We start from the raw sequence: 12,928 nt of genomic DNA, 5'->3' as shown, positions 1-12,928 counted from the left end.
ACATGTGTGTCATTGTAATACTTGCTAAAAGTATTTATTACAAATATTTTTTTTTTTTTTTTTTTTGCCAGTTTGCTTGCTAGAATGTGCATATGCATACCTCACTGACGTGCGTCTTGTATTGTTATTCCCAGGAATTTTACACAGTTCCCTTTAGTGGCAGTATCAGTTACAATGCATAATTGTTTCCAATCTCTGACTGTCTTATGGAGTTGAAATCCATCACTGCTGTTCCCTTGCTGCTGAGACTGAGATGAGTCTAAGTGAAACTCTAAACTATTTCATTTCTAATACAGGTGCATGATATTTCTTATTAGTAATAATATATGTGCTTGCATACAGTAAATATAACATCAGCGTACAGAATTATCTTTGAATTTGGGCAGCAGTATTTTATTTCATTTACGTAAATTAAGAAAAGAAGGGGTCTCCGTACTGAGCTCTGTGCACTGTGGAAACATGTATTTCAAATCAGTAATGCTAGATCTGTGTGTGCCAGTGCCCATTTTTAATAGTACCGTTTGGTTTCTCTTTATTAGATAAAATTTTATTAGACCATGAACAAGGCCGCTGATGCCTATGTTCTATAATTTCTCTATGAGTATTGATATACTCACTTTGTCAAGTGCATTTTTCAAGCTCAAGGAATATGCCTGTAACATATTCCTTGTTCTCTATAGCAGTTATTATGTCATCAATAAATTGTGTGGCAATTGACAAAGTTCATCTGTAAAACCATTCTGAATTTCAAAGATTAACTATATTTATTTGAAAATTTTATAATTTTGTCATGTATGACCTTTTCTGTAATCTTATGAAGAAGGTAGTGGCTACTCATCATTTAGCGGAGATGTTGAGTCGTAGATAGGTGCAACAAAAAGACTGTCAGTAAGTGAGCTTTTGACCAACAAGACCTTCGTTGGAAATAGATGAAACACACCCACCCGCCCACACACACACACACACACACACACACACACACACTGACACAAATGTAACTCACACATATATGACTACAGTCTTTGGCTGTTGAGACCATACTCCACACTTTTGAAAAGACAGGCAAGACAGAATTTAGTCTATATTTTTCCATTTTCAGCCCTTTTTAGACTATTTTCAGTGGGTCAAGAGAACTTCCTGATCTTAATATTCTATTAAATGGAAGAGAAAAGGCGTCTGGATAGGTTTTCAATGTAGGGCTTTAGACCCCATATATCCTGCAGATTTACAGTTTGGTAACGTCTTTACTATGCTTCTTATTTCACTGCTGTCAGTTGGCACAAGGTAGATGCTGTATGTGATACTATCCTATCAAGTTCCAAAATGTTTTTTGTTTGCAAAAATTCTTATTTACTAATACAAACATGTAAAATTGATCAGAAACAACAATGAAACTATCTAATTGCAGTAAATTATAAATTGTTTTTGAAATATTGTGGGCTGTGTTCCATTCTACAACAACCCATTTCACTTCTTTAATTCTCTTAGATGTAATTTTGTTTGTAAAATTATTTATAATTGTTGTTATGGTCTCCAGACCAAAGACTAGTGTTATTTAGCACTCCACCCCAGTTAATTCTGTGCAAGTCTCTTTGCATATTTACTGCAACCTACATCCATTTGAACCTGCTTATTGTATTCACACCTTGATCTTCCCTCTACAACTTTTACTCACCACATATCCCTACAGTACCAAATTAACTATTCATTGATGCTACAGTATGTGTCCTGTCAACCAAACTCTTCCTTTAGTCAAGTTCTGTCATAAATTTATTGTCTATCTGAATCATTAACTCCTCATTAGTTACTCAATCTACCCATCCAATCTTGAGCATTCTTGTATAGTACCACATTCCAAATGTTTGTATTCTCTTCATATCAGAACTGCTTGTTGTCCACATTTCAGTTCTTTGCAAGGCTACACTTCAAGTACCTTCAGAAAAAACTTCCTAAAATTTAGTTTATATTAGATGTTAACAAATTTTTCTTTTTCAGAAATGACTTTCTTGCCATTTGCAGTGTGCATTTTATACCCTCTCTACTTCAGTTACCATCAGTTATTTTGCCACCAAAATAACTAAAATCATCCACTTCTTTTAGTGTCTCATTTCCTAACCTACTTCCTGGTTTAATTCAACTACATTCCTTTTCCCTTGTTTTACCTTAGCAGATGTTCGTTTTATATCCTCCTTTCAAGACACTGTTCATTACATTCAGCTGCCCTCCCAAAACCCTTGCTGTCTCTGATAGAGTTACAATCTCATCAGAAAACCTCAGAGTTTTTATTTCTTCTCCCTGAACCTTAATTCAATCTCCAAATTTCTTCTTAGTTTCCTTACTACTTGCTCAATATACAAATTGAAAAAAACACCAGGTGTAGGCTGTAGCTCTTCATCAAGTTACTTCCATTAGGAATGTGGAATGCACTCAACAACTGTGATATGACTTTCAAATCAGTCAGCCTTCCTTTTCAGGTTTTATTAAAGCAAATCTAGATTACAGCTAGTGCCTAACCATTATCAATGCGCTTTAGTTTAAGGCTACGAATGAATGGTGACAGAAGTCTGAACAACAGGCGACTGACGTACTGGGACATTTATTGAAATTATGAAATAATGCATTGATAATGGCTAGGCACTAGCCAAAATCTAGATTTGTTTTAATAAACCCTGAAAGGGAAGGATGACTTGCTTTGCTCCATCATTGTGGAAAGCTACAACTCTGTCTCACTCTCTCCTCAAACACTGTTTGCCTTTCATGTCCTTTGAAACTGATGATAGCCCTCTTGTTTCTGTACAAGTCATAGTAATCTTTTGCTCCCTGTATCTAACCCCACTACCTTTAAAATTTCAGAGAATAGTGTCTAGTTAACACTGTAAAAACTTCCTCTAAATTTACAAATTCATGTGCTTGATGTAAAAACTTGGAAGTTGCACAGGATTTGCAGTAAGATTTTGGAACACATACTATGTTTAAACATTATGAAATATTTCAAAGAAAATGTTCTGTTGACATATGTTATTGATAAAAATGAAAATGAGCATATGGCATCATTGGCAGGGAGGCCCCATTCGAGGAAGTTTGCCCCCCAAGTGTAAGTCTTATTTCATTCAATGTCACATTGGGCGACTTGCGCGCCCAGCTAAGCAGGCAGACATATGTTATTGGTGAATATTATAGACAGAGGAAGTATGAAATTAACTACTAAAAAGGATAGATAATGGTAGATGTCTATGCATAACCCATACGAGAAGAATGGACAGTTTAGTTGGATATAGTCTGCAGCAATTATAAATAGTGAAACTTGCTCTGAAAGGCACAAGAGACGATGATTATGACTAGAATATGCAAAACAGATTATGAAGAATATTGGGTGTAATAGTTCTGAAGAGTTTAACTCATTAGTAGAAGACAGGAATAGATGACAGACAATATTAAACCAGTCAATGGACAAATGACTTAAAAAAATACTTTCCAAATACAGTTCATTTATAGGTCACTCAGTTGCTTTGTAGAAAATATTAAATAATTGGATAGACAAAAAATCCACTCACCAAGCAGTAGCAGGCGCAAACACACATGATGTTGTTGTTGTTGTGGTCTTCAGTCCTGAGACTGGTTTGATGCATCTCTCCATGCTACTCTATCCTGTGCAAGCTTCTTCATCTCCCAGTACCTACTGCAACCTACAGCCTTCTGAATCTGCTTAGTGTATTCATCTCTTGGTCTCCCTCTACGATTTTTACCCTCCAAGCTGCCCTCCAATACTAAATTGGTGATCCCTTGATGCCTCAGAACATGTCCTACCAACCGATCCCTTCTTCTGGTCAAGTTGTGCCACAAACTTCTCTTCTCCCCAATCCTATTCAATACTTCCTCATTAGTTATGTGATCTACCCATCTAATCTTCAGCATTCTTCTGTAGCACCACATTTCGAAAGCTTCTATTCTCTTCTTGTCCAAACTATTTACCGTCCATGTTTCACTTCCATACATGGCTACACTCCATACAAATACTTTCAGAAATGACTTCCTGACACTTAAATCTATACTCGATGTTAACAAATTTCTCTTCTTCAGAAACGCTTTCCTTGCCATTGCCAGTCTACATTTTATATCCTCTCTACTTCGACCATCATCAGTTATTTTGCTCCCCAAATAGCAAAACTCCTTTACTACTTTAAGTGTCTCATTTCCTAATCTAATTCCCTCAGCATCACCCGACTTAATTCGACTACATTCCATTATCCTCGTTTTGCTTTTGTTAATGTTCATCTTGTATCCTCCCTTCAAGACACTGTCCATTCCATTCAACTGCTCTTCCAGGTCCTTTTCTGTCTCTGACAGAATTACAATGTCATCGGCAAACCTCAAGGTTTTTATTTCTTCTCCATGAATTTTAATAGCTACTCTGAATTTTTCTTTTGTTTCCTTTACTGCTTGCTCAATATACAGATTGAATAACATCGGGGAGAGGCTACAACCCTGTCTTACTCCCTTCCCAACCACTGCTTCCCTTTCATGTCCCCCGACTCTTATAACTGCCATCTGGTTTCTGTACAAATTGTAAATAGCCTTTCGCTCCCTGTATTTTACCCCTGCCATCTTTAGAATTTGAAAGAGAGTATTCCAGTCAACATTGTCAAAAGCTTTCTGTAAGTCTACAAATGCTAGAAACTTAGGTTTCCCTTTCCTTAATCTTTCTTCTAAGATAAGTCGTAAGGTCACGCACACATGATAGTCACGCAAATCTGTAATCTGTCAGAGCCAGTGACTCCTTCTTTTGGCAGAAGGGTTGAAGGTGAAGGAAGAGGGATGAAAGAAAAGGACTAGTTCTGTTTAGGAAATGGGGATAATTATGGAAAAGTTGCCCAGAACCCCAGAACAGGGGAGACTTACCAGATGGGACTGATTGTTGGGGACTGCACTGGAAGAGACATGAAAGCCTGCGTGCTTAAAGTCGGAATTCGGGGTAATAAGCAAGACAGGGATTACTGATCAGACATCATGCAACAGTTAATAATGGAAAACTAAGTACAATATATGTGGTGGAGGTAAGGGTGGAGAAAAAGAGACAGGTAAGAAAATAAAAGACATAGAAAACTAAAAGAGAATGAAGAAAGGTATAGTTAGTGAAAAGAAATGCTGGGTCCAAAGAAATTGATGTAAATTAAGGGTAGGTGGGTGGTGAGAACCAAGCACATGCTGTAACGTCAGTTTCCACGTGCAGAGTTCTGTGAAACTGGTGCCGGGGAGAAGAATCCAGATGGCACGTGTGGTGAAACAAACTCCATAAATTTGCACATTTCCTTAACGTTTGTATGTCTTTGTTACTGCCATCACTTAGTTAGTAGATTTTTTTATGTATCAAATTATATTATATGAATATAATAGAGGGAAACATTCCACGTGGGAAATATATATCTAAAAACAAAGATGATGTAACTTACCAAACGAAAGTGCTGGCATGTTGATAGACACACAAACATACACACAAAATTCTAGCTTTCGCAACCAACGGTTGCTTCATCAGGAAAGAGGGAAGGAGAGGGAAAGACGAAAGGATGTGGGTTTTAAGGGATAGGGTAAGGAGTCATTCCAATCCCGGGAGTGGACAGACTTACCTTAGGGGAAAAAAAGGACAGGTATACACTCGCGCGCACACACACACACACACACACACACACACACACACACACACACACATATCCATCCTTACATACACAGACACCTTTGCTAGGGTGAAGGCATGTTTGCGAATGGAATGTAAATAAAACTTAATGGGGTCATTGTGGGGATGTTGTGAGGGTGACATGGTATTAGAAGGTGGAAAGTGTAACATGAGGCTGAAATGGAAATGAAAATAAAAATATATGGGGAGAGATAAAGGTGAGCTAGAAAGCAACTGGAGATCTGGTGTGAAAAAAGTCGAAAAAGTGTTGGTTAAAGCTGAGTTATGTTGGTCCTGTGGTGAACTTGGGTTGGTAAACAACAATGTGCACAGAGGTTAGGTGGTTGTATTGCCACCAAAACACGTTAAAGGGTGGAGAAATTTGGGAAAATTTCGAAAAAACTGCGTGTAAATGTATTAAAAGGAGTTGTTTTGTTGTGGCAGATTATGAAAATGAGGCTAACAATTGTCTGACGAAGAAATAATGATGTTAAAACCTGTGGGAAGAGTCTAAAAATGATCAGTGATGTGGGAAAAACGGAAATGGAAATAAAGCGAAAGTTGTTAGAACTAGCCGAAATGGTTGTTTAATAGGTGAAAGGAACTGTTTGTGAAATGGAAACGGTGGATTTTATAGCAGCGGTAGTGTTGAAAGTGGAAAAAAAATTTTGGTAATGGTTTGGAAGTGGGTTACATATTATTGAGTATATATAGGCGGGATAAATTTGTATGGTAGATTCCAGTAAAAAGGAGAAGGTGAATACAAAGTGAAACTAGTTGCAAAAGCAGAAAGAGAAAGTAAGATGACAGAAAAGATTTCGAAATGCAACAGTGACAATAACAAACATAATTGTTGGGTTCAAATTAATGATATAATATAATAGAGGGAAACATTCCACGTGGGAAAAAATATCTAAAAACAAAGATGATGTAACTTACCGAACGAAAGTGCTGGCATGTTGATAGACGCACAAACAAACACAAACATACACACAAAATTCAAGTTTTCGCAACCAACAGTTACTTCATCAGGAAAGAGGGAAGGAGAGGGAAAGACGAAAGGATGTGGGTTTTAAGGGAGAGGATAGGGAGTCATTCCAATCCCGGGAGCGGAAAGACTTACCTTAATGGGAAAAAAGGACAGGTATACACTCGCGCGCGCACACACACACACACACACACACACACACACACACACACACATATCCATCCCCATGTACACAGACACCACTATACACCATTATACTTTAAAAATCTGATTATTTTTGTTGATACAGTACTTTCTCTGAAATATGGGTTCAAGAGTTCCATCTCAAAAATAAAGAAATAATAACTCTGGCTTTCTTATTTTGTTTCAGTTAAATTAACTTGTTTATATCGTATGAAGCTTTCCACTGTCACTATATGATGAGCATGAGTTCAGAAAATATAATTCTTGTGGAACACAACTGGTGCTTCACTCACACATAGTAATGAGTGCTATCAACATGAGATCTCCAACTTGATTCCATATTTTTAAATTTCTTCTGTTCTTCCTAATCTGTATAAACAGTTTAAGAGACAATCTGAGCAGCTCTCTCAGATTGCTTGTGTGATTTACCATCTAGGAATCTTGTCAGAAGATCAATATTCATTGCAGAACGTTTTGCATAAGATTCTGCATGATGTGAAAAGTGGCACTTGACGTTGAACAATAAAAAATGTGAGGTCATTCACATGCATGCTAAATAATTCCGTTACATTTTGTTTACATGATAATCATACAAATTTAAAGGTTGTTGTTTCAACTAAATACCTAGAGATTACACTTACAAACAACTTGAATTGGAACCAATACAGAGAAAATGTTGCTGCAAAGGCAAATGAAAGACTGTGTTTTATTGCCAGAACGCTTAAAAGATGCAATGGATCTACTAAAGAGACTGCCTATACTAAGCTTGTCTGTTGTCTTCTGGAGTATTGCTGCATGGTGTGGGATCCTCACCAGATAGGGTTGATGGAGGACATTGAAAAAGTTCAAAGTAGGGCAACTCATTTTGTATTACTGCGAAATAGGGGAGAGAGTATCACAGACATGATAAGTGAATTGGGGTTGTAATCATTAAAATGAAGGTGTATTTCATTGCGACGACATCTTTCCGTGAAATTCCAGTCACCATGTTTGTCTAAGGAATGTGAAAATATTTTTCTGACACCCATCGACACACAAATAAATGACCATCGTGATAAAATCAGACAAATCAAAGCTTGCACAGTAAGATTTATATGTTCATTTTTCCCATGTGCTGTTCGAGAGTGGAATGATCAAGAAGTAGTCTAAACGTGGTTCTGTGAATCCTTTGTCAAGGACTTGAGTGTGAATTGCAGAGTAATCATGTAAACATAGATGTAGGCTCCCCCAAGTTTTTTCATTCTTCTGTAAATAATTTGTGTCAGTATTATGCAAGCATGATATCATATCTCCCATCTCATTTACACCAATTTCCTCCTCTCCTTCTAGAATATTGTCCTCAAGCTAGCTCCTCTTGTATAGACACTTCATATATTCCTTACAACTTTCACTTCTTTGTTTAGTACCGGATTGCCAACTGAGTTCTTGATACTCATACGGCTGCTTCTCTTTTCTCCAATGAACTGTTAATTTGCTGTAGGCAATATCTGTATTACCTCTACACATGCATGTTTCTCCAACCTTACATTTGTCCTGTAGCCATCCCTGCTTACCCATTTTGCATTTTTATCATGCATTTTTTGCATGCTTGTGCTCCCTTTCACCTGTTGCAAGTTATTATGAATGAATAGCAATATTAAGAAATAGAAAATATAATAATAAGAAAGTTCATCTACTATTATTATATGTTTCAGCATCTGATAATTACTGATTTTGACATATTACCAACTCATCATCATCAGATGATCTGCTTGAAAATAAAGAAAAAGGGAAATAGTAAAATACTGGGGAACTATATCACAAATGAAACTAACTTCTATGCGTACTTATATATGTTACAAGGTAACTCATCAACTAAATAAGCCCATAGCGACACCCATAATGGCAATGTGAGCGCCTCTCCAGGCTTGTACAGTTGACTGAAGTAAGTATAGAAGTGAGTTTGGCTTGTAATGTAGCTTCCCAGTATTTTACTATTCCCCATATCCTTAATTTTAAGCTGATTATTTGATAATGCCAGAATGAGATTTTCACTCTGCAGCGGAGTGTGCGCTGATATGAAACTTCCTGGCAGATTAAAACTGTGTGCCCGACCGAGACTCGAACTCGGGACCTTTGCCTTTCGCGGGCAAGTGCTCTACCATCTGAGCTACCGAAGCACGACTCACGCTCGGTACTCACAGCTTTACTTCTGCCAGTATCTCGTCTCTTATTTGATAATGACTTCTTAATAAGTTAAAACCTGAAACAATACCATTTGAATGACCTGAGGCTGAAATACATTTAAAAAAGTCTTACCAGATGGGCAGCATGTTTTGCTAAACAGTGTGCCTAATCAGTAACCATCTACCATCTTTTCAGTAGTGTATTTTGTTTGATAATGAAAATTATATTCTCTTCCAGCATTCATTTGTGAATAAAATATGCTATTGAAAAGACAGTAGATAGATTTTATTGTTAAGTTTTCCATCCTCTCACCATCTCAGTTTTGCCAAGAATAGCCACTATACGTACCATGAATATTATCAAAGTATATTAATTACCTAAATCTCAAGAGTAACAGTTTTCTGCTGGTTGTAGAAATGTTCACAGGTCATTGTTCAGCTGCCCGGATGACACTCATCACTGCAAAGCAGTGTTGTTGCTCAATGGGAGCAGCCTGGGGGAAATATTGTGAACCATGTCCACCTAAAGGCTCTGGTAAGTCATACTTCAGAATTAAGATAGAGAGATCACATGAGCTATGGAATCTAAATACACCTCTATTCTCATAGAATTAATATGTGTGGACTGTCCCCAAAATCCTTACAGTAGGCACCAATCAATCTCTTTAAATGTCACTCCCACTGTCTTGTGTTAAATCATCACCAGCCTTCTATGTAAAATAACCAGGTACCTGCTGCACTTTGTTCGCTAAAGATGACATGGTTGTTTAATTTACCTTCTGGTGTCTGATTATGACTGCCAATTTACAACATGCAGCAATTTAATATAACATCTAAACTGGTTTATCTTTCAAACAATGGAAACTAGGTAGCAATATCAACAATGTAGGAAAAGGTAGATTGCTACATATCATAAAGATGACACGTTAAGTTGCAGACAGGCAGAATTAAGAGACACTTACACATAAGCTTTCATCCAGAGCCTTCAGGCATGAGCTGCTGGAGTTGGCAGTCACGTGTGCATGAGGTATGCTTTCTTGTGTTAATGAATGGTGTTTGTTTCTCTTTTTCTGGTGAAGGATGTTGTCAAAATCTGACGTGTAAGTGTCTTTTGATTGTGCGTGTCTGCAACTTAACGTGTTATCTTTACCATAAGTAGCAATCCTCTTTTCCTTGTTTATCTTTCAAGTTTTTCCTGTTCTGTATACATTCCCATTTTTCAGAAGCTGCTAATTAATCAGTTCCACATAATACTTTCCTGTATAAAATAAGTAGTATAGTCTTCAGGTCTTGTTTCCTCACACTACCTCATGGTAAAGCTTTTAATGCTAAAGTTAGGTTTGTATAATGCATACACTTTAAAATGATATCGTCTATGATGTAACTGGATATTTGTTGTTGTTGTTGTGGTCTTCAGTCCAGCTCTCCATGCAACTCTATCCTGTGCAAGCTTCTTCATCTCCCAGTACCTTCTGCAACCTACATCCTTCCGAATCTGCTTAGTGTACTCATCTCTTTGTCTCCCTCTACGATTTTTACCCTCCATGCTGCCATCCAATATTAAATTGGTGTATATAAGAATATACAGCCTACGGTTGCAGGTTAACTTTATCGTTTACTTAGGTTTCAACATTAGTAATAATGTCTTCTTCAGAACATAAAATATTATTTAAATGTTTGCCTAAAACAGGCCATGTCCTAAGTCAACTTTATAAAACTTGATGCATAACCATAAGGTTCTGTCGTGTGACTAGAGACTCTAGTCACATGACGAGGCCCATACAACGGGCTTAAAGTGAATTTGCTACAGCTTGTTTAATAGAAGTGACAAAACCTTATGGTTATGCATCAAGTTTTATGAAGTTGACTTAGGACATGGCCTGTTTTAGGCAAACATTTAAATAATATTTTATGTTCTGAAGAAGACATTATTACTAACGTTGAAACCTAGGTAAACGATAAAGTTAACCTGCAACTGTAGGCCGTATATTCTTATATAAACAATATCAGTTGCTGTCGCTGCATTAAAATGTTAAAAATTATTAAATTAGTGATCCCTTGATGCCTCAGAACATGTCCTACCAACAGATCCCTTCTTCTAGTCAATTGGATACTTATACAAAGTAAATTTACTCCTAGAATTCTGGAAGTCATTATACATCAACATTAATTGTTCATTAATTTTTCACTGATGTTGCAAAAACTGTATCCAAGCATTCTTAGTAGCCAATGTCAATTACTGTTTGTCACCATTAAAAATCTTGCCTTTCCGTAGATGAGTTCCGGCGTATGTGTCCTGAAGGTCCCGGACGCTTGGATTCAGGTGAAGATCTTAACGAGTGTTCATTTATGCCCAATGCCTGTGAAGGAGGGGAATGTATAAATACAGATGGATCTTTCCGTTGTGAATGCCCCGCTGGTTTTGTATTGGACGAAACTGGAAGAAAGTGCATAGGTGAATTTTGGAAATGCAATCATTTTGAAGTTTAAAACTTTCAAACCATCACATTAATTTTTTATTCTACCTGTTTATACTTTATATGCATATGTATCTTGAGACAGGCCATTTGTTTCAATAATTCATGAGCAGTAACTTTGTTTGCTAAAAGAAAAACAAATCAGTTTTACATTTTATGGGAGTAATACTAATTTTGGGACAGAAAATAACTGAGATGCTTCTTTTCCTCTGCAGATGAAAATGAATGTCTCACTTCAAGTAGTATTTGTGGAAATGGCACATGTTCAAATGTAGAAGGAGGATTTGAGTGTTCTTGCAGTGATGGGTTTGCCCCAGGACCAATGCAGGTTGGATTTGTATTTCCTACGTTATGTTAGTTAGCTAAGTACTGTATTTTTAGCAAAATATTGCATTTTGCTTTCTTGCTATTTAGCCTGTGTCTTAATAAGAAAGTGCTTTATTAATTGTCCACGTTTTCTCTATTGTTTATTCCTCTTTTCCTCCAGTAATTTGTATGCCTTATTAACTCAAACATTATAAATGAAATGTTCTAACATTCTGTTGTCTTATTGATCTTAGTAATGATTACCAGTACTGTTAAAATTTCAAGGCCTCCATATCTATTAAAACAAACAAAAGACATTCTCAGTTTGATCTTACATAGTTAAACAGAAACGCACATATGATAAACACAGTGCAGCACTGTTCCTGCTTACTAGACTGTTCATTGTTGCTCACCAATTGTCATCTGTTGTATCGAAACTGTTGCTTGTGTTAGCTTATTTGTTATTTCTTTATTATGTAATTGTTGTATATCCGTCTGTTTGTCATTGTATCTGCTCACAATGGGCAACAATTTGTGCATAATTTGCCAGCAATCTGTATTCGGGGCCAGTTTCTTGTGCACCACCCTGTTTAAAAGTATGTATGATATGAATTGTAGTTGTAAGGCAACCAGTGTGCAGCTTCCATAAGTCACTAATGTACTACATCAATATTAAAAAAGTCATTGTGTTAAAAGAAAACAGTTATGAAGATAAGATAAAATAAAATTATGGTCAGTGCATAAAACTAAAACTAGAATGGAAGAGAATCTCACAGTTCACATCTCAAGCACACTTTCTTCAATCATGCATATGAGTGTTCTTCTTTAGTGTGCAATTCATCATCAGAGGGTGTTGTCTTTCGTGATTCAGAAATGTGTACAGCATGCAGTTCATCTCTGCTGTCGGGCTGGTCTCATTGTCACCAGGCTGGCCTGTGTAATCCTTGGGCAATGTAGTTTCTTTTTCAGATTTTTTTATTTTCTACATTTCAAACTTTGTTTTCCTAATTTCTGAATTGTCAGATGAGAATTGTTGTGGCAGATCTGTGCAATATTTAAACAGCTTTGTCTTTTGTCTGAGTATTGGTCTGTTTACTATGGCAATCTAATTGTCAGCCTTAAAATATTTTATGCAGTA

At 36.7% G+C, this 12,928-nt stretch overlaps 1 protein-coding gene across 1 annotated transcript in view; it reads left to right on the top strand.

Moving 5' to 3' along the window:
• The window catches only part of LOC126094444 (fibrillin-2-like), a 354,361-nt gene that overhangs the window by 238,611 nt on the left and 102,822 nt on the right, over positions 1–12,928 (top strand). The window contains exons 32-34 of the mRNA XM_049908817.1: positions 9,423–9,542; positions 11,283–11,462; positions 11,700–11,812. Coding sequence (XP_049764774.1) covers positions 9,423–9,542; positions 11,283–11,462; positions 11,700–11,812 — 413 coding nt within the window. The remainder of the gene's footprint in view (positions 1–9,422; positions 9,543–11,282; positions 11,463–11,699; positions 11,813–12,928) is intronic.

The sequence above is a fragment of the Schistocerca cancellata genome, chromosome 8 (genome assembly GCF_023864275.1).
Source record: "Schistocerca cancellata isolate TAMUIC-IGC-003103 chromosome 8, iqSchCanc2.1, whole genome shotgun sequence".
NCBI classification, from domain to species: domain Eukaryota; kingdom Metazoa; phylum Arthropoda; class Insecta; order Orthoptera; family Acrididae; genus Schistocerca; species Schistocerca cancellata.
This window is presented reverse-complemented; position numbering and strand designations above follow the sequence as displayed.